The following is a 23,276-nucleotide window of genomic DNA, read 5'->3' as shown; positions in this document are numbered from 1 at the left end:
ATGTTGCACCAAACCTGAGTTCCACTAAGTACAGCCAGGGTTCAGCATCAGCTCTATCTTGGGTACTGCTCTCCCAAGTGCTCATCAAGATGTGACGGATGACCAAAATAGCGCGGGCCTATGTTGCACCAAACCTGAGTTCCACTAGGTACAGCCAAGGTGAACCCTGCCAGCCAGGGTGGTTTGGTGCATCAGCTCTATCTTGGGTACTGCTCTCCCAAGTGCTCATCAAGATGTGACGGATGGCCAAAATAGCGTTGGCCTATGTTGCACCAAACCTGAGTTCCACTAGGTACAGCCAGGGTTCAGCATCAGGTCTATCTTGGGTACTGCTCTCCCAAGTGCTCATCAAGATGAGACGGATGACCAAAATAGCGTGGGCCTATGTTGCACCAAACCTAAGTTCCACTAGGTACAGCCAGGGTTCAGCATCAGCTCAGATCTATGTATACTAAAACCTTCTCCAGAATGTATGAAACACTTTTCTGAAAACGGCATCAAAATCGGTTCAGTCAAACGCGAGATAATCGCGAACAAATATACATACATACATACATACATACGGGTCAAACTGAGAACCTCCTTTTTTTTTTGAAGGCGGTTAAAAAGGCGGCAAATTTGAAAAATGTAGGCGCGAAGGGATATCGTCCCATAGAAAATTTGAATTTCGCGCCTTTTTTTACTGACAAGATTTGGTTGACCAACTATATTTAAGAAGTTATAAAGAAACTTGAAATAAAATACGAAATTTGGTTTCGATCGAAAGGCGCCAAAATTTCAAAATATAAAATGGCGGCTTGAAGTTATTTCCGTCTGTCCATATATGGGCATTTGTTAAATACTGGAATGTGATTGGATAAAATGTAATCGTAATCAGTGACTCACTTGTCGAGTAGCAAGAACTTTAGTTTTATCACTGGCTTTACAAGCGTATTGTTTGTTCTTATCTCATCCCGCTGATGTGACTTTCATTTATCAAGATATAAATATATTCGAGTATTCATTGTCACGACAGCATCGACGTTGTTAGTACAACTTTGAAGTGTCCACATTATCTATTCGTGCAATTTTCCTACAGAAAATTAAAAGATGGTTTAAATAATTCAAAACAATTATATAAATATAGAATCTAGATTCTAATTCAACTCTGCTTAATTACATTGTTATAAACTTAATTGTAAATAATTGGGAAGTGTACTGACTTTACTATACATTTTTGACACATGCGCCCATTGGCTCATTCGCTGTCGCAAAATAACGGGCAGCCAACTGTACGGATCAGTGTCGTTCCGGTCGCTCGCTGTTGTCGCGGAGTCGGTGAAGTTAGTGGTGAAATTTTTACGTGAATAACATCAAAAATGGTAAGTGAGGAGAATAGATTGCAGTGCTTCATAATTGTGTTGTGAAAAATTATCGTGGGTGCGTCGAAAAACGTATCGTAATGCCGAAATTGCAACGGAATCTATTCTTGTGAGACCGGTGCCGCCATATTTCGCACGAACCACCGCCGAGTTCGCACGCCTTTTCTCGTTAAATTAAATGTCACCGTTCAGTGATTCTATGCCACGTGTTGTGTTTTTAGCGTTATTAAAACTGGAGCTGACTAAAACACGTCCGTTCCGGAGTGGATGTCGGATGTTGGGTTTGGATTAGCGGTGTTGGATTTCACGTATGGTTGATAGGTTACGACGAGTCTGCAGCGCCTTTTTTGACGGCTGTGGAATTTTGGGCGTTACTGGATTGCTGAATAGTTGAAAGAAATGGTATCTCGTAGTTTATGAAGGTTATTTGGCGATGCCGGTGGCGTACCGAGGGCATCGAACCGAGTGAGGGTTTGCATCGCCGCGCAATCGCATTCAGTTTTACCATATATGGTATAGCGGTCGGCGGCGCTTGTCACATACATTTCACGTCTATTTCGGGTGAATAGAGTCGCGGAATGGGCGTCGGTGCAGACCGGGGGTAATGCTCCCGCCTGACGCAGTGTCAAGGTCACTCACTCGCTAATTCAAACATCGTGCCTTATAAATCTTGTGCCAGTTAAATCTTCCGTAAAACTAACCTGATATGCAAATCGTTAAAAACCTCGTAACGATATAACAGAGAAATCGAAAGAAATTCCAAATTAGTGACTATTTAGAATATACAAGGAGTCTTATCAGAATGCCTGAGTCATATGGTTACGTTTATAGCTTGTAGTTGACATTATATTTCCTTATTTGTCAGTATTGGAGCTCAAGCATTGGCAGCGCTGAATCATGTGTTTAAATGGCCTATTGAATTATTAATTTACTTGTAGAATACACTTTGACTAAGAATTGACAAATTAGTTAACTCATCAAGTCAAGGTTTCAGTAATAAGCACTGTTTTAACACGGTTTTAAGAATTAGATATGATCAAAACCCCTCGAATGCCTGTGTCTAAAATTTGCTACTGAATTAATAACCTTGAAATTGTAAATTAAAGTTCAAATTGTCTATGACATATATGGAACAAGGCTTTCGAAGGGTTAAAATGGATTTTAACAAACAAATTAAGCACTGCATCCTGATGAGTAACTACTCATCGCAGGGGTCTCCAAACTTTTTGACCCGAGGGCCACATCTGCGCCTCCGTCTCTTTTCACTCTTTGCAGGCCTATTTGGCACTTATGGGTTATACCTACTTTAGACTCTTTTTAGATACTGTTGGCTTAGGGCAGGGGTCACCAAACGGCGGACTGCGGTCCGGATCTGGACCACCGGCCTATATTATTTTGTTACTTATTTTGAAACGGACTGCGGTGGTCAAATTTATTTTATAAACTGGACCCTAGAAGAAACTAATTGGTGACCCCTGGCTTAGGGTAACCTGTCTTAAGGTGCTCCTGCTCCCTTTTCCTGGTTTGCTTAGTGCTCCAAAATCTGAGGAGTTGAATTAGATGGATGACATGAATACAAAAGCATCGTTTTGTACTGTGGTGTGCCACACCATAATCACTTGACAACTTGTCCGACTGTAATATGCGGCTTTCCATGAGAAAAGGGTCCTTATACTACATGTGGATCTGATGGAAATATTCCTTTTGCACATGGAACATTAAGGACCCTTCTTTGATGTAAAGATAAAGATAAAAGATAGTTTATCCAAGTAGGCATATTACAATGCGCTTTTGAACGTCAAATAAAGCTACACCGGCTCCAACTCTACACCTCTGCCTCGAGAAAATTTAAATTCCCCCTCAATTGGAGGAGGGTATCCCACTATGGGACCGGCAAAGGTTCCTTATACACATGAAGGACCCTTCTCCGATGGAAAGGCTCCTTATACTACTTATACACATGTAGCATAAAGAGCCTTTTTTTGGAAAGCCACATATATCACCCATGTAACCCGTCCACCTGGAAAAATCCATAGGCCGCACCCATATTAAAAACAATAAAAAGTTGCAAGTTCATGAATTAGTCATGACAGATACAGTTATTAATTAGCATTTCCTGTTCATCTTTATGGCTTGGGATTTAGATGTGTTTTTCCGTGACTTATGGAATTGTTTAATTATAATATTTATAATACTTAATAAGTCTAGTTTTCTGTTGGAAACATTTTTGGGTGTAGTTAAGTCTTATCTTATCTTTGAACATGTTGAATTCTATTGGCTTACATTACATTTCTTACAGTTTTCTGGTCTAGTAACTAGATGAATCAGAAAATTTTCTGATGTATTTTGCGCTTTAGGTCAAACATTTCTTTGGCAAGTCTTTTTTCTTTGGAAAACTCTGACCGGAAAATGTTGTAGAAGAAGATGCATGTATGAGTATGTCAAAATTAACTTCGTAATACATTACATTACAGTAAAGCGCTGGTGGCCTAGTGGTAAGAGCGTGCGACTTTCAATCCGAAGGTCGCGGGTTCAAACCCCGGCTCGTACCAATGAGTTTTTCGGAACTTTATGTACGAAATATCATTTGATATTTACTAGTCGCCTTTCGGTGAAGGAAAACATCGTGAGGAAACCGGACTAATCCCAATAAGGCCTAGCCCTATGGGTTGGAAGGTCAGATGGCAGTCGCTTTCGTAAAAACTAGCGCCTACGCCAATTCTTAGGATTAGTTGCCAAGCGGACCCCAGGCTCCCATGAGCCGTGGCAAAATGCCGGGACAACGCAAGGAAGATGATGACATTACATTATAAGTACGCCATAAACACCAACGCCGTATTTTGTCACTCGTGTCGCTTGCCAAGTTCGTGCAGAGATAGCTTGGTCTATCTGTACTGTACTATAGACAGAATGGTTTGACATTTCTACAACTGAAAACTTATTATTACTTCCGATACAAACAATATTTCTTCCGATAGCCGAAGTAGCCGAACTGACTGGTAGAGAAAAAGCAATAATATTATTTTCGAATTCAATAAATTCATCGATTTTATTTATTTTTCTTGTGAAATAAACGTTCAGCGGTATCTAACCTAATCGGTCGTTATCTCGCTATCTTTTACTTGTACCGGTTATCAGACGGACCTACTCAACTTGTCAATTAGAGCGGTTAATCCCTGTTACCTCGCCCTTGCTGCTTGATTACTCGACATAAGGCTTCGTCACACAGGCGCGTTTTCCGGGCGGGGCGTGAGCGTTTTATATGTAAAAGCGGCGCGCCCCGCTCACGCGCCGCCCGGAAAACGCGCCGTTGTGACGAACCCTTTAATTCCACTTTTACTTTATGGAACAGGGTTCGTCTCCAAACTTGTTGGCTAGAGGGTCACTATTACGCCTTTTAAAAGTATTCCATTCCACGGGCTATCTCGCACAAACACATTTAATTTCGTGTATTTAGAGCTTTTTTCGGCGTTTAAACTGTTAAAGCCGAAGAATATTTTTCTGGGCATTTGACCATTCTGCCAATCTTCAGAAAATTCTCATTAATGCGGGACAACAGACAATTGTGGCTTTCCAGGGTCCTTATGCTTCAAATGCAATAAGGTTCTTTTTTCTGAAATTCCAACAGAAATTCTGATAAAAAGGTCCTTATTGCACATGAGGCATAAGGACCCTTCTCTGATGGAAACCCACAATTTCATGTTATGCTCCTCTATCAGGTATCAGGTTATTCTCGCCCTTAAATTATGTCGCGCGGTGAGATATGGTAGACACGTGGTAGGTACACTAAGTAGGTTACATTGTTTACTACAAGGACAAGGATTGTTTGTTCAAGGACAGTGTATTTAAAAAAAATAACAATAGACTCTATGCGGAAAGAGAAGAGTTGTTGAATGTATGGGGCCCAATACATTCCACGACTCTTTCCGAACAGACTAACATAAAACTAAGAACACTTAATAGGAAAACTGTATCTATCTCATCTAGTTTAAGTCTTCCGCGCAAGGATGCAGGCCGGTCTCCTTGGCCCGACACCTGAATGAGTCAACCGTGACCGTGACGCATGGTGAGGTCACTGCCCCGGACCAAACGGCTCAAATAATACGCACTTGTGTTGTGCCGATGATTAGTCGATCATGATGTGATCGTTGGTAGTGAGTTACTCAACTGTCTTAAAGTAATCGTGACGGATTTAAGCTGTGATTACTATGACTAGGTGATCATTGGTGATGTGAATCATTTATATATTTTACGTCACCACGCTACGCGAGGAGAAAATCTCACTTCCTGGCCAAGGCGAGACGTAAAACTTTAGACAAACCACGGGCGGTAATTCGTAAAGCCCCAGATCGCATATTTATACAGAGTAGAGATACACAAACACCTGCGATCTGGAGCACTCACGAATTCACCTCCCTAATGTAATGTACTAGTTTCTCCGTATAAACTCTGGTCTTTTGAGCCTGATCATTTATAAAGCGTATCTTTTGACAAGCCCTTGACAGATCCACCATTTAAAAGACCGTTTAGAGAGCTTAAATGTCATGTAATCGCCCGCTGGAGCTCATTCACGGATATAATGTTTTGATTATTAACATGAGGTGTAACAGAGAAGTCAGAGAAACATTAATCCTTCATTGACAAGATAAGTTCAACTCTTCCACTTGAATTGATTTAAATAATCCGCCCTGACCTGATAAGGAAAATCCTGGGAAAACACGGTCCCATCAGACGGAACCAGAAATGTGGCTAATTTTGACACTATTAAGGAAAACAAGTCAATAACTGAAAGGATGACCGCAATAATCAGGAAAATGGCAAATTAAACAAGCTGATAAAATACTAGGAATATGGTTCCCAAGGAAAAAATTATGGCGGAACTTCATCGCGAGCATCGTACAATATTGTATCTGCGTCCCTATTACTCGAATTAGTCTAATTTCTAATTGGAAGACCAATGTATTTTACACCAATTATTTATTATTACTCGTATTGTCGTGGACATGAGGTTTTCCCGATGCCCGAGGTGAGCAACAAAAATTGGTCGGGCAAGTCGCTTTTCAACTTTATATTTAAATCTAAACTATCTAAAGAATGGTAAATAATATGTTATTGAGACTAGGACATCGAAAGACCTTCTAAGAATGTCGAAGTCGAATCAACACTAGATGAGAAGATGAGTAAATGTAATCCCAACAGTATCAGGTCAGAAGGACGCATAAAGGCGAGTATTTATTACGATTTCACGAAGTACCTCTTGACATAACAGAACAATTTCTGTCTTGGACGTCCGCCAGCGGCGTTTTACACTTGTGACACGTCTCATTCATCTACGTTACGTATTTATAACCATCGACCATTGTCCTTTCTAGCTAGCTATAAAGTCAATTCACTATTTTTTTTGTTTCGTTTGTAGGTGACATAAGTGACTTAAAATCTGGCCCTGAGATTCGTCGTCGTCATTGGTCTTCATATAGTCTTCTGCTGACCGTGAACCTCTACCATTTCATTTTGATGTCAAGTGTACAGTCAGCAGCAGAAGTTGCTAAGCAGGCGAGGCGTTCATAATTACCTTGACGCGCTCTTATTCTCTTAACAATAAAGTCGCGTCAAGATTATTTTGAACACCTCGCCCGCTTAGCAACTATTGCTGCTGACTGTACGTTCGAATTGGCTGTATGCTGCCTTATTCTTGCGTAGAACTTAGTCTAAGGACGTCCCTTTAGTCACGTTTGATGTCTCGTATTACACCCCCAAAATACCCTTACCAATCTTATGATGTATGTATCCATCGTGCCAGTTGCACCAAAAACAAGTAGTGATAGCGGACTGATCAACTTCATTCAGCAGTGTAATGAAACTTCCCATACAATAACAATTCGCGAACTCTTTAACGAAGACGGACGGATTGATGCAACCGCTTCTTAATCTGGTTGACCTAAGTCAAAGAAGCAGGCCAGATATGCGGTTTGGCAAGCTCTAGTGAATTGTAGCCATATCGATATTAGTGACGTGGCAGTTATTTCTGTTTGGGGACTCCCCGTGGGTAATTGAATAGATATTTTAAAATGTCTTCTCAATCCGGGGCTCATAGTCATAGCAAACGTGAACTATTTTCACTGTTTTAGATGCAACCGTTAGCCATCAACCTCGAGAAAATCGATAACTGGTCCTGGCCGCGTAGCCATCGTGCCAATCGCTTACGCTCCGTAGCGAGCGATCGAAACGAAACTGTCACTGTCGCACTAATATGGAAGAGCGATAGAGAGACACAAAGCGTTTCGTTGTCGAAGCGATCGCGATTGTCAGCTTGGCTAGGCCGGCTGTTTTGTTACTTAACTCGTCAGCGATGGGACACTGCATTGTATTGTACTGACATTAAATTACATACTAAGCCCCAGTGCAAATACGCTCTCTCGTTTTTAAAATGTTGCAGAAATGGCTCTAAAAGATTAATTTTAATGTTGACATACTCGCCTAGTGAATGTGGAGCGTTATACGTTGCAAAACGTTGGAAATAGGAGTGAGCAATACTCGTAGTGTTGCCGGAATCATTATTGACGTCAATATGTTTATGTTACAACGCAATTATTTGGAGCTAATTCAGAACAAAACTCGTGGGAGCAAATGTAGGTAACGGTCCAATATGATGGCATTTTCCGCCATTTTAATAGCTTACTCGCTGCTGAGGAGAATTGCTCTATTTGATATTTCGTTATCTGCGTTTCTATCGCTCGGAATATGCAAGAGCAATATAGATACGAACAACTCAACTCTCGAAGTTAAGGAATGGATATGCTGCAGCAGGATTGTTTCGATGCGATGTTAGAACTTGGAATAGTAACCGACGTATAGCTCAATCGGACATTCAGTTGTTTCAGCATCTTGAAATTGGGCCGAAAAACGAAAGTCGTTACGTAAAACGTAACGTAACACATGATACTGTGCATCAGTTTCATCAAGGTCCTATACTTTCAGAAACGCGTAGGCGACCACTGGCGAGCATTATTAATCATGTTGGCAGAAGTTACATTCATTACAGAAGATTTACATGCTAGTTTTAATAGGCGATGTTTATTGACTTGAAAGTTGTAAATTTCGTTACAATTACAATGTGTTTATCATGTATCAGTTATCATGTCTTACATTTAGTTAGATATATGCACAAAAAAAGAAAGAAGAGGACTATAAACTTTATATGACAACCCTAGGCTTATAGGACGCAGTGTCAAATAAATACTTGGCTTAAAGGTCTCGTAACCAGGCCATAAAATCCAAAAAAAAAACGCAGTGTCACAGGATGTTCATAGGAGTATTTGTTGCTAATCATTAGTAAATGCCACTGGAGGACTCAATAAAACCTGTTACAGAGTGAAAGAGTCGAGACTCGAGACGGGTGAGTCAGCAACCGTCATGGTTCTTACTTCTTAGAATGCGGACGGCAATGGAATAATAAATAACATATAAAATATAAATGCTTTGTTTTTAAGTCCATGCTACTTCCGATTTTGTTAGGCATCGGATGTGGAAATCGTTTAAAGAGACGCCAGTTTGGTTTTCGAGAATATGTCCAATTTTCGATTAGAATTTTGATCAAGCGAACTTTGTTATGAAATGGTCTAACCATGTTGCAATGTCACTAGTTACGAGTCTAGCGACAATATTGTTACTGACTATAATGGAGCAAGGCCGCGGACGAACGGGCAGGATGAAAGATTTATCCAGACACAAATGTATGTTTACGTACCAATGTCAGTATTAACAGAAACTTCATGTTGTTCGCTAATTTTATTAGGTCATGGTATGAGAAGGTAAGATGACTTGCGTTTTGTATGTTTTGGCGACTATCCAGTGAATCATCAAATCATTACTATCAGCCTATTTTATTTAATCCTGTGCTGGAAATATCCTTCTCCTTTTCATAGTTGGTTAGATTAAAATGTATGGTTCCTACTCAAACTCAAAAATTTATTTAGCAAATAGGCCACTATAAACAATCGATATTTTATAGTACTTATCTACTCTTTGTTGACTGTCGCTTTATCTGTTATCGATAGCATAACCTGAATGACTAAGCAAAGCACACAAAGTACTAACCTTATGTGTCCATTCCTAGCTGTTCGACTGTATATATTTTACTAATATGTATCAGTTACACTCTTGAAGAAGTTGTCGTCGGTAATCATTCCAGATATCGGTGGAAGTCCACAACACACGCTATTTACCGCAGCTTTAACCTGGTCCTCTCATCTGTAGGTACCTTCCACTTCGTCTAGCTGACAATCCTACAGTTACACGAAAGCCCTCCTAAGGTTTTCCTTCACGTTTCTCTTTACGTCCGTTATCTTTAAATCTATACAAAGTATACAAACCGATCAAGCCAAAAAGACCAACCAAATGTAACCTACCTTTCCCGCTACTCGTCGACTTAACTCTATCGGGTTGGCTAGACGGGAAGCCCTCCTAAGGTTCAATGATGTATGGACCACGTGTTGCATCGACTACTAATAATAGAGCTACGGCCAATGTCTACTGATTCTATTTCGATCTGCCACGTAGGAGGGATTGAACGCGGCTCGTATTCCAGAATATACGTTGTTTTATAATGTGTTAAACTGTTGTCAAGTATTTAAGTAGTAAAGATTTTAAGGAATCTACGTTATCACTCAAGTAGGTATCACAGAAATCTTTGCGATTTTATTTTACTAGTCCCGGTGTAATAAAATCTTACAAGGTTTGACTAATTCCTGTTTGATTGCAATTAAATAAATCCGAGTAGGTATGATGCAAGGGTCGTAACATTGATAACTACTTTTTATCGAAAAAAGCCAATCCATGTAAAAGTAGACATTTATCGTAAAATGACAGATGGGTCAGCCTTCTAAAAGTAATTTGATCATGCGCATACATAAGTTTCGATTTTCGTCTTCTGTTAAAGATTGTCACTTAGCCATAAATCTTATAAAAGGGCAATTGCTTTATATCTAGAGATTAGCAAAATGACCTCGGTCTACGAACTTTCCGACCAGCTATGCGCGTTAAAAGTTAGTAGGTTAGACAGCAAATTTGATGGTATCTGTCGCCGAGGTCGAGGGGATGCCAAACGAGTTTACCCTGTGCGGTTAGTTGCTAGGGGGTAATGATGGTTAACGCGAATTAACATTAGTTAGTGTGTTATTAATAAATTGTCGCCAGTGGGGCTAGCATGATTACTGATTAGCTCTCAAATCTAAAGTCGCTTTTAACAAGAGGTACCTAAAGTATACATTTAACTTCTTATTAGGCACATACGTACATACTTTTATTAGTAGAACTCTATATTGCATCGTACGTACCGTTCCTACTCATAGTTAAAAACGCTCGACCACAGATAGGTTATAAGCGTTCCAAAATAGAAAGCGCGCCTTGTGACAAATTATACAAGTTGCCTTTAGTCGCACCTGGGCAAGCGAGAAATGTAGACGTGCCAACGAGCTCCTGCACACCGAAAGAGAAAGAGACGAGCTTATATTTAACAACGAGTACGACAAAGATGGATAGAATTCGAAAATCAATCAAAAATAACAGATTTTTAGTAGGCACAGAAATAAATATGGAAGTATTTTTTAAGCTCCTCAAGTACGAGTATAACCTATCTATAGTTATATTATATAATATCATTGTCGACCACCTGATCAAACATCACTCACACCGGTTCAACTAAAGTAAAAACAAAGTATGTATTTATTTACATAAACGGCCGATATCGGGCCGAGACGCGAGATGACTCGCGTTTTTCTGACTCATAGGTTAACTCAGCTGTTACTCGATATAGTCGATATTAATGGAGACACTGGAATCGCCTGATCTGCGGTCAGACGAGAGGATTAAAGGCCAGACCACATCGCATGCGGTTCCGGCCCCCGGCAAATACATTGCCTGCATTGCATGCCCCACGGCCTACTTGTACGTGAAGAGTAAGCGATGTACAGTCACCACAGGGGATTGTTACACAATTAAGGGTCCAAGCTAAATTGTTTGTTCCATGCTTACGCTATGGAATGTCCAATTTAGCTAGAACCCTAAATGGCGTAAAAATCGCGGAGCGTGTTGGTACTTCGCGGTGTGGTCTAGCCTTAACACAGAAAGATAATATCTTTACAGATGTTCTGTTACGTAGGCACTTTCACGACTTCAGTTAAAAGGCTTAAAAAGAAGCTAAAGCAAATGTCAGACACTTAAAGGCCTGTCATTCTATGTTTAATACAATCTCATTTATATCACGACACACGCACTTTCTTTACCACAGTACCATATAATACATAATATTTGCCTGTGTGGTCATGAAACTACGTTAAAAGTATTTATTTAATCCCGAAGTAGGTAAAATTTTCCTTTTTCCTTGTTGGGGAATGTGGACGTATGTGTAAGTGACGTCATTACATCATCATTCATTACACTGGTATGACCATAGTCATACATCTATAAGAGAGACCGTTCATTTTTCAAAGATCAGTAGCAATTGTATTCCTAAAACTTATTGCAACCAGATAAGCACCAAAATCAGTTCTGCCAATCTCTAAGTATGCACTGTAAAGTGTATCATTATATTATAGTTTCAAGACCATATATGGTCAGGTAAAATCTTCGGGCATTACTCATCTAATTCGAACTCGCAACAATTTGCGAAATGTCGACACGAATTTTGAACAGATGTTTAGTTCCTGTCATTATCTGTGCGATTACTCATGTCATGGACGCATGGCGTCGCTGTTTTATGACTTGTATAGTATTATTAGCACAGGCGTATCAGTATCAAATCTTTGTGACATGTACTGTATTTGTCTGCTAATTTAATTGGTGGATATTCGCTAGGTGCACGACTGGTGCTGCCCTCATTTTGGCAGACTTTCTACGTTAAATCTTATGGAGTAAAATTAGTTCAAGCGGGTGCCGCTAGTACTAATGTCAGACATTCCATAAGATTACCTGTGTTTGTGACGATCAGCGCCACTTCCCCCTCCACCGACTGCGCACCTTGCCAATTGTCACTTGACATTTTACAATGATATATTTTTCAGTCTTATTTGGGTCCCACATCAAACCCGGGGTCGCGGCAAACCTCGACGGCGATGGCGAGATGACCTTGACGCCTTTGACAGGAACTGCCCTAGTAGCATGGTCGCATTTTTATCGTTTATCACCATGCCTGTCACGTTCTAACAAGTATGTAAGTGCGAAAGTGACGGGCATAGTGATAGTCGATAAAAATGGAACCGTGCTGAGCCCGCTGGTGGGAGACTGGTCAAGACCGGGATACGTGGAAAGGGAGGAGGGAGGCCTTTGCCCAGCAGTGGGACACTAGGCTCATATAAATAAATATAAATAATATTTTTCAGTTATGGATACTTTTCGGGTTTTGGAGCAATTCGGTTAACCGTAAATGGGATAAGGGTTTCTAAATTGAATTGGAATAGTTAGTAGTTGTCGCTTGACATACAGATTGTCTGATGGACTTCCATGCACGTAGCTAAGATTTAACGTCATTACTGGACCAGCAAAGTGGCAGAGTTAAATATAGACGGGACGAAAGCTGTTGTGAATTGATGTTTCCGTCTAAGATGATGGTTTACTTGTTTTAGTTTGTGTTCGTCACCTCCAGGGTATATAATCTTTGTTGAAATAATTACGAGAAAAAATAAAGACACATTCGTCAGTTGTCCATTGCTGGTCGTGTTCTTGGGTCAAGCTAGCTAGGGTTGGAGATGTTTTTCCTTTAACTGTACTGAAGGAGTTTTCTTGATGCTTGACCGGTCTGATTTTTTTTACAAACGGGTCCATTTCGCTCATCTATTACACTCGACTTACTTGGATAGAACGGTGGAATTTCTGTTTAAATCGGTCAGGCTCGTAATAATTAAGGCATTGTCTAAGAAGCTAAGAAGAGACTTGGCCCCTAAGGGCTCATATAGACGGCGCGCGAACTCGTATACTATTTTAGTTACATTGCGGACCATTGAGGTTACATCAATTCAGCCGACCGATCAAATGACGCAATGTAATGAAACTCGCATGCGAGTTCTCGCACCGTCTATAGGGGTTTCCGAAGAGGACAGGGCACAATCTTCCGCTGTCAAACATGGGTTATGTAACTGAATTCTGAACGTACTACTATTATCTCTCTAATAGTAGTTACTAGGTACTATCTATGTGGCCATAGGCAACCGACACACATTTTCACACATATCAGTCTTGTAAACAGGCTCACCGACCTTGCTCAGTACTGCAATCCCGCGCTAAATGCGTCGCTGAACGGATATAAACCCGACAAATGAACACTCGCCTTGGAACTATGTCGGCGCGATGGTAGACCGACGGTCCGATCAACTTTGTATTACGACGATAAGCTTGATTCGTTTAAAAGATTATTTCTAAAAGAGTCATTCTAAACCTTGTAGCGACTTTGAAGTGACAAGTATCTATTTTCATAGGGACTTGACGTTTATGGTGGCATTTCCACACTGTCTCAAAAGGAATTGTCAGTGGTTAGGATAGGTTAGATAAACATTTGCGATAGTGAGCATTCTGCAAGATTACGTTATCTTCTAAATCTTCTTCATTCGCATTAAGATGTTTGCAATCCTCGCGAATCATAACCTATCGGCATTCGACATGTACAAATTTAAAAGCCAACAGGAGCTAAGATTTAAATATTTTAGGTAAATATACCCGTCTCGCTAACGGAAGCGGCTCCTAAAACTAGTGCGATAAGGACAAGGCGAAAAATCCTGCGTAAAAATATCAAAAATCGAGGTTTCGTACTCGAGTGTTTCCTCCTCCAAAACTTAACCAATCGTAACCAAATTTGGAAATCTAAATGATTATGATATTATCTGTGTCGGACCGTTTTGCTTTTTTTGACTAATTGATGTCAGTTTTGAATAGCACGCCTCTCATTGCGGCATAGTCAATTAGGCCATTTTTGAAGGGCTCTAGCGCCTTAAAAAACAAAAATATCAAAAAAAGCAAAACGGTCCGACACAGATATTGACAATATTATTACTGAATCGCGATTAGAAAGGGATTGAGATAGCTGTCAATCCATATTGATTTTGACGTAAGTGTATGGAAATCTGTTATTTCTAATCCCTTTCTGATCGCGGCATGATAATAATTTGTGTTGAAAAAATCATTGCTCTAGCTTCAAAACCCACGGAGGAAACAGTCGAGTACGTTTGTATGGAGAAATGACCACTCCTGTTGGCTCTTAACGTGGCATAAAAATTACAGCGTTGGCATACATTTTCATACTTATTTTGTATTTGTTAAGTATGCTAGTTTAATGACATAGGTATATTCTAATATAATGCATGATCTTGAATTTATCGGCTGCACCGTCGCTGAAAAGACGTTGAATCACCGTTTACAAAACGAAAATTTGTAAATTAGATATTGCCGACTGATTCTAAATTCAAAAAGTAGCAAGCCTAATCTTCCCTCTCTTTCCAGGCGTCAGGTGTGACAGTGTCGGACGCGTGCAAGACCACGTACGAAGAGATCAAGAAGGACAAGAAACACCGATACGTGGTGTTCTACATCCGCGACGAGAAGCAGATCGACGTGGAGACCATCGGCGAGCGCAACGCCGAGTACGAGCAGTTCCTCGAGCACCTGCAAGAGGGCGGCACCGGCGAGTGCAGGTATCTCTCTCGCACACTGTCCGTCCCTCTCCACCACAAGCACCGACACGTGGTGTTCTACATCCGCGACGAGAAGCAGATCGACGTGGAGACCATCGGCGAGCGCAACGCCGAGTACGAGCAGTTCCTCGAGCACCTGCAAGAGGGCGGCACCGGCGAGTGCAGGTATCTCTCTCGCACACTGTCCGTCCCTCTCCACCACAAGCACCGACACGTGGTGTTCTACATCCGCGACGAGAAGCAGATCGACGTGGAGACCATCGGCGAGCGCAACGCCGAGTACGAGCAGTTCCTCGAGCACCTGCAAGAGGGCGGCACCGGCGAGTGCAGGTATCTCTCTCGCACACTGTCCGTCCCTCTCCACCACAAGCACCGACACGTGGTGTTCTACATCCGCGACGAGAAGCAGATCGACGTGGAGACCATCGGCGAGCGCAACGCCGAGTACGAGCAGTTCCTCGAGCACCTGCAAGAGGGCGGCACCGGCGAGTGCAGGTATCTCTCTCGCACACTGTCCGTCCCTCTCCACCACAAGCACCGACACGTGGTGTTCTACATCCGCGACGAGAAGCAGATCGACGTGGAGACCATCGGCGAGCGCAACGCCGAGTACGAGCAGTTCCTCGAGCACCTGCAAGAGGGCGGCACCGGCGAGTGCAGGTATCTCTCTCGCACACTGTCCGTCCCTCTCCACCACAAGCACCGACACGTGGTGTTCTACATCCGCGACGAGAAGCAGATCGACGTGGAGACCATCGGCGAGCGCAACGCCGAGTACGAGCAGTTCCTCGAGCACCTGCAAGAGGGCGGCACCGGCGAGTGCAGGTATCTCTCTCGCACACTGTCTGTCCCTCTCCACCACAAGCACCGACACGTGGTGTTCTACATCCGCGACGAGAAGCAGATCGACGTGGAGACCATCGGCGAGCGCAAGGCCGAGTACGAGCAGTTCCTCGAGCACCTGCAAGAGGGCGGCACCGGCGAGTGCAGGTATCTCTCTCGCACACTGTCTGTCCCTCTCCACCACAAGCACCGACACGTGGTGTTCTACATCCGCGACGAGAAGCAGATCGACGTGGTAGTTAAGGTTTTAAGTAACAAAAAAAGGTCGAACCTTTTTTTGTTTGATTAAAGCATGAAACTTGGCACAGTTGTTCCTTATATCAAAATAAGCCGATTAAGATCGGTAGCCCGGGGGACCCCCCGCTTAAGCCCGAGAGGGGGGGGGGTCAAGTAGCGCCCCGCCCGGCTTCATTCTAAAAATTCTAACAGGCCCCGTTTAGCTAATAGGTCATATTTGGTATCAATTTCGGATAAATCAATAACGTAGAATTCATTTCTGGTATAAAAAAATTGCAATTTGTTGAAAAAAATAATAAAAAAACACAAAAAATCTAATTTTTCAAGTGTAATTTTTGTTTTTTATTTATTGTCAGAATTAAACTGCTTGGTTTTTCTACATACAAAAAATATGACGATAAAGACTATTTAATGTAGATTTTAAAAACATAACTTTTTCTTACCTTTATGAAAAAGAAATTGCATTAAAAAAACATATATCGTCCCGCGCCGGTGAATATCTTGTTACCGACATAGGCATCGATATAGACAACATCCGAAGTACACACTCTGGAGACCGACTAAATGTGTTGTTTATTATTGTAGATCATATATTAAAGATAGAAAGCCGTACATAATATTTGATTAGAAAAAAAATGTGTCGTTCAGTGAAAAAAGGGACCTTGGAAAAATTTATCATAGAGCCTCTCTTTTGTATAGAAGCATAGTTAATTTCAACCACTCCATGGACTCCATGGTCCCTGTTCTCAATGAATAAGAAGTAAACTGTAAGTATTATTTAATCTACTTACTTATTACATTATAGAATAGTTTGCCAGTAACTGGCCGCTTTAATAACTAGCCGCTCTAAACTAAAAATGAATTCTATTCACCTATAAACAGAATTCATTTTAGTATAAGGTTCCAAAAACTGGCCAGCTTTCAATAACTGGCCACTGGCTAGCCTAAAATGAATTTTTGGTTTTGGGTGGCCAGTTACTAAAAGTGGCCAGTTACTGGCGAATTACCCTACCACACTTTAATTTTGCGTCTTGTGTCGTAATACAGTTCCTTCCCCAGACACATAAATGCGTACATTTCATCATTCATGTAGTTGCATCGCGTTTTATATTCCGGTTTGCATTTACTTCTGGTCAGTTTCAACCATATTCTGACCAAAGCAGGTGTCAGACCAGTGTGGAACCCGTCGTCTGCTTCTTGCTTCCATTCCCAAGAAGTCTGACGGACTGAGCAAGTTTGACGACGAACTAACGTCTGAACCTAAACATCAACCCCTCGGTACACTGCGCGTAATAGGGCATTTATATGGCTCCCTTTTGTTAGAAGTAGGTATACATTATGGAATTTAATAATAAAATAATTTAGCAGTGACTTAATCTCATAGAACAGGTATAACATTATACAACTCTTCATTTCAATATCCCGGTATAACTTGCCTTCTTCAATATTGCACTTATTACCGATCATATAATAACATTTTAGTATTTTAGGGGAATGCTTTTAGCCACTGCTATTGCTCCATCTTGTAAGAGCTTGAATCCTTGTAGTGGTTTGGTTGAACTCTGAACAGATTCCATGCTTCGAATTCACTTTTTCTCCCCTTTCCACTGAATGCTCGATACAGGGGTAAGACTTCCGCTCTTTTAGGGTAAATAAAAGATAGTTTACTTAGCTTATAGAATAGATAATTTTATTAGCTTAAAATATAATTCCCTGACCTGGATGCAATGGTGTGTCATGGGATGTAATCGTGTTTTCCACTGTGTCAACGTGAGCCCACAATTCCTGTAGTTGGGGAAATATTCGTACGCATGAATCTAGTCTAGCTGCTATGACTACGTTCGTGTCTACTGTGCGTATCAATACCTTGCAATGACTGTTTTACAGCATCTGCAACTAGGGCCATCATATTAAATGAATCGGACTTTTCATGGTTCTTGGAGTATTCGGAATCTCACGAGGAACATTACTTGTGACATGTTTCTCTACACAATTTCGCGATGGCATAAATAAGGACTTTTAACTCTTCGAAGTTTTGTCAACACAGTGTCTCAAAATGATTTACCTAGTGGTAACGAAATGAGTTTCGCTAAAAGATCAGTAGTTATAAGTGAAGCTTACCGTCATGGTAAATTAAACTCTAATTTATTTCTATCAGGCCCTGAAAAACCAGGAGTCGTACTCGTATTCCAAGCGTTCTCTCGATCTACCTTGTAATACTGTAAGCTCAATAAGACTTGTGATGTGGGTACTACATGATATATATCATATATATTTGATACATACAGTCAAAACATCCATAGGTAATTCAGGAACAAGTATTCACGATAAACAGACAAATAAATGCCTTCTAGAATTTGAACCCGGGTTCCCCATTTAATATAAGGTGTATAAAAGTGAGATCTAAGCGTGGACCCTTTTTAGCCTGGCCGATACAAGGATTCAAGCTCCTACAGGATGGAGCAACAGCAGTAAATAAATAGCATCCGCCAAAACTTTATTATACCTTTATATGATGATAGGTGAAATAACCTTGTAAAGCAAAGTAAAGTGAAACAGATAAAGCCGTTGCTAAATAATTAAAAAATGCCCGAAATAATTCTTTACATGAATCGACTACTGAAATAGAACCAGCCTTATCAGGATAGGATTATATGTTTGGGGTCAGACTTTAGTTCCTCTTTAAACTTGCTCAGTCCGTCTTCTTGGGAATGAAAGCAAGGAGCAGACGACTGTTTCCAAACTGTTCTGACAACCCTGCTGTGGCCAGAATATGGTTGAAACTGACATATATACGTGAATGACGAAATGTACCCATTCATGTGTCGGGGGAAGGAACTGTATTAATACACAAGACGCAAAATTAAAGTGCGGTATAATGTAATAAGCAAGTATATTAAAGAATACTTACAGTTTACTTCTTATTAATTGAGAACAGGGACCATGGAGTCCACGGAGTGGTTGGCACTAACTAAATACGAGTATGCTTCTATACAAACACGAGGCTGGCTGTGATAATTTTTTTAAGGTCCCTTTTTCACTGAACGACACATTAAAAAAAATTGTACGCTTTTCTATCTTTATAATAGAATCTACAACAATAAACAATACATTTAATCGGTCTCCAGAGTGTGCACTTCGGATGTTGTCTATATCGATGCCGATGTCGGTAAAAAGATATTCACCGGCGCGAGACGATATAAGTTTTTTTTTATGCAATTTCCTTTTAATAAAGGTTAGTAAAAGTTATGTTTTTAAAATCTGCATTAAATAGGCTTTATTGTCATATTTTTTGTATGTAGAAAAACCAAGCAGTTAAATTTTGACAATAAATAAAAAACAAAAATTACACTTGAAAAATTAGATTTTTTGTGTTTTTTTATTATTTTTTTCAACAAATTGCAAGTTTTTATACCAGAAATGAATTCTACGTTATTGATTTATCCGAAATTGATACCAAATATGACCTATTAGCTAAACGGGGCCTGTTAGAATTTTTAGAATGAAGCCGGGCGGGGCGCTACTTGACCACCCCCCCTCTCGGGCTTAAGCGGGGGGTCCCCCGGGCTACCGATCTTAATCGGCTTATTTTGATATAAGGAACAACTGTGCCAAGTTTCATGCTTTAATCAAGCAAAAAAAGGTCATTTCACTTAACACCCTCACTATGGAGACCATCGGCGAGCGCAACGCCGAGTACGAGCAGTTCCTCGAGCACCTGCAAGAGGGCGGCACCGGCGAGTGCAGGTATCTCTCTCGCACACTGTCTGTCCCTCTCCACCACAAGCACCGACACGTGGTGTTCTACATCCGCGACTAGAAGCAGATCGACATGGGTTCGCCACAAAACGCTGCAAATGGTGTTAAAGGTATGAAAATCGGTACGATTTATCTTTAGGACATTTGAAACAGAGAATGACAGCTTCCTCCGCTATATTTAGCGTTGATAAGTTCCTTGATTGTGCACCACGCTTATAGAGTTGCACCTGACCCTTAGAATTCCTGTTGCAACCTGAAGTCTTCTGAACTCAGGATCCGCTTCTGACCATGTTCCGTTTGGTGTGGTCTTCGGCGTCCTCTTTTGTAAGACAGATCAAGTAAACCAAAAATCACTAAAGTGACATTCAATAGAACTTGCTAACTATGTAAACAAAAGTTACTAGTAAATTGACATTCAGTGTCAATTTTAGTATGGCGGTTTGTTTACATAGTTAGCAAGTTCTATTGAATTACAGTTTACATAGTATAGGTATAAAACCAAAGTCGCTTCTCGCTGTCTGTCTGTCCCTATGCATGCTTAGATCTTTAAAACTACGCAACGGATTTTGATGCGGTTTTTTTAATAGATAGAGTGATTCAAGAGGAAGGTTTATGTATAATTTGTTAACCCGTGCGAAGCCAGAGCGGGTCGCTAGTATCATATATCCCAAAAACCTGCGGTCTTGGAGAGGAGAGTTAGAAACTGAACCTAATATGATTGTTATAGCACCACCCCATCTCGTCCCGTGGGTGTCGTATAAGGCGACTAAGGGAAAACTGGCGACAGATATGCATATGAGCAAGGCTCGCCCGTATCCTTAGCGGGGTCCTTGCTCACAAGAGCTGTGCGCGCGCCACATCGAAAAAAAAAAATGATTGTTTGATTATTCCAGATATGGCCTGTTCGACTTTGAATACACGCACCAGTGCCAAGGCACGTCGGAGGCTAGCAAGAAGCAGAAACTGTTCCTTATGTCGTGGTGCCCCGACACCGCCAAGGTCAAGAAGAAGATGTTGTACTCCAGGTATATCTCTTATTTTTGTACTTAAACGAGCTACCTAGTCACCCATTGGTGGCTCAATTTCAACATGTTACTCACGCGGTGATCGCCTTAGGTGATGCCATCTATACAACAACTGAACAAATCACCACCACCATCAGCACCATCTCTCTCGCTATAACAGAAACGCGAGGATTCGAATAGGAGGGTGCAAGGAAGGCCTATAGACCGACAAGAAATTGTAGGAATTAAAAAATGGCAACATCGTAGTGTCGTCCCATCTTCTTAGATTGATTTGAAAGGGAGACACTACAATATAGCCACTTTTTAGGGTTCCGTACCCAAAGGGTAAAAACGGGACCCTATTACTAAGACTCCGCTGTCCGTATGTCCGTCCGTCCGTCTGTCACCAGGCTGTCTCACGAACCGTGATAGCTAGACAGTTGAAATTTTTACAGATGATTTCTGTTGCCGCTATAACAACAAATACTAAAAACAGAATAAAATAAAGATTTAAGTGGGGCTCCCATATAACAAACGTGATTTTTGACCGAAGTTAAGCAACGTCGGGCGGGGTCAGTACTTGGATGGGTGACCGTTTTTTTGCTTGTTTTGCTCTATTTTTTGTTGATGGTGCGGAACCCTCCGTGCGCGAGTCCGACTCGCACTTGGCCGGTTTTTTAATTTCTACACGTTCTTGTCGGACTGTTGGTAATGGCGTTAGCCGTGAAAGCCGAAGACAATGTTTGAATCCGACCTCGACCACTGGAAGGCTAGGTCACTGTTTCTTTGGTATATATATTTCAATTCACAAAAGCATACAGCGTAGTAAATTGGCCAACGACGGTCATTTTAGTATCCGAGATACAAAACAGTTTTTATCCCCTATATTTTAGTGGATTCCTCCTTATTACCTACGGGACTACGACAGAGCAAAAGAAGGGTTATAATTTAGAGGTCACCATTTTTGTAAACGAATTTTTAAGGATAGTCATGTTACAATGATATCGCTGCCTGGGAGTATACTTAGTTTCAGCAGTAATCATGCTAATCAGACAATAATTTGTTTCAGCTCTTTCGACGCCCTGAAGAAGTCCCTAGTGGGCGTACAGAAATACATCCAAGCGACCGACCTCTCGGAGGCTTCCCAAGAGGCTGTCGAGGAGAAACTCCGCGCCACGGACCGCCAATAAGCATTTAACGACGACCGGGGCGCATGGGTTCTTATAATATATCGTTTCATCCTTAAGCTTTCTCTGCCGTGGTGTACAGAATACCGTACTTGACGGTAATTATTGCATATCGGTCTTTGGCAAGAGACCATTAGCTATTTACCGACTGTCAATCATTGTATTTATTGACATGTACACTTAATCCAGCCAAAATTAATCCAGCCTTTCAAAGACCGATATGCAATTATCGCCGGATACTGTATAAGACGGACGGGATTATTGTAATAATTTAAGTTATAACTAATTATTATATATATATTTTCCTGTAAAAGAGTAAGGTGAGCTCAAACTAAATTAAATTCAGTGACGCGAGCATTTTTTTTTGTTAACGCGAATGCCGGTCGGCTTTTTGTAATATTTAGATTGTAATATATACTAAACGATGTGCGATCAAGTTTTCGTTAGATTCTGTCGCGGCTTTGCTCGGCCGGCCTTCGGTCGGTGGATGAGTATTTTGTAACCAATTTATCCAGAAATACACTCGATATAAGCGAATCGATTGTTTTATTTACATTCCTTATCCTTTTATTTACTTTTGTAATAGTTGTAAAATAATGCGCGCGCTTGGATAGTCTACAGAAAAGATACATTGAGTGATGCGTAAAATTTAAGACAATTTTGTGCTTCGAATTTGACAGGTAAATGAAATGGCGCTGTAGAGCTCCATACATTTTGCGGCGGTAACTGCACAGACTTGTCATTTTCGCGCTCGATGGGTAACTGAGATTGTCAGAAGTTGACGTTTGACAATTCAGTGACCGCAAAACACGGCGCAGTACAGCGCCATCTGTTTTGGATGTCAAACTAAAGGCTTCGTCACACAGGCGCGTTTTCCGGGCGGGACGTGAGCGGGGCACGCCGCTTTTCCATATAAAACGCTCACGCCTCCGTGTGACGAAGCCTTAAGGGGCAAGTTTTTTTCTTACACTTCTCTATTACATTACAATCAAATCCCTCTTTCAATCAAAATTGGTCGATGTGAAAATCAAAGATCCTTTTTTGGCCGGCAAATATATTTAGACCCTTGTGACTGTTCGTAGCTGAATAAAAGGTACTTACAAAGTTCCATTTTGGACAAAACCATAGAGAAATATAGTAAGACAAGAGTGCTCACTCCATACATCAGTTTAGACTATTAATTTCAGTGTCTACATCTAGCATCGA

At 41.1% G+C, this 23,276-nt stretch overlaps 1 protein-coding gene across 1 annotated transcript; it reads left to right on the top strand.

Moving 5' to 3' along the window:
* Positions 1–1,110: 1,110 nt before the first annotated feature.
* LOC134658872 (cofilin/actin-depolymerizing factor homolog) lies at positions 1,111–22,192 on the top strand. The gene is made up of 4 exons (XM_063514541.1): positions 1,111–1,361; positions 14,850–15,040; positions 20,773–20,904; positions 21,953–22,192. The coding sequence occupies exons 1-4, from the start codon at positions 1,359–1,361 to the stop codon at positions 22,071–22,073; spliced, it is 447 nt and encodes a 148-aa protein (XP_063370611.1). The 5' UTR covers positions 1,111–1,358; the 3' UTR covers positions 22,074–22,192.
* The last annotated feature ends 1,084 nt before the right edge of the window (positions 22,193–23,276 follow it).

Source organism: Cydia amplana, chromosome 23 (assembly GCF_948474715.1).
Source record: "Cydia amplana chromosome 23, ilCydAmpl1.1, whole genome shotgun sequence".
NCBI classification, from domain to species: domain Eukaryota; kingdom Metazoa; phylum Arthropoda; class Insecta; order Lepidoptera; family Tortricidae; genus Cydia; species Cydia amplana.
Note: the sequence above shows the minus strand (reverse complement) of the source record. Positions and strands in the feature narration are given on the sequence as shown.

Coding starts and splice junctions, on each gene's coding strand:
- LOC134658872 (XM_063514541.1), top strand. Junction 15,041..20,772: donor GGCGGCACCGGCGAGTGCAG/GTATCTCTCTCG, acceptor TGATTATTCCAG/ATATGGCCTGTTCGACTTTG. Junction 20,905..21,952: donor AAGAAGATGTTGTACTCCAG/GTATATCTCTTA, acceptor AATTTGTTTCAG/CTCTTTCGACGCCCTGAAGA.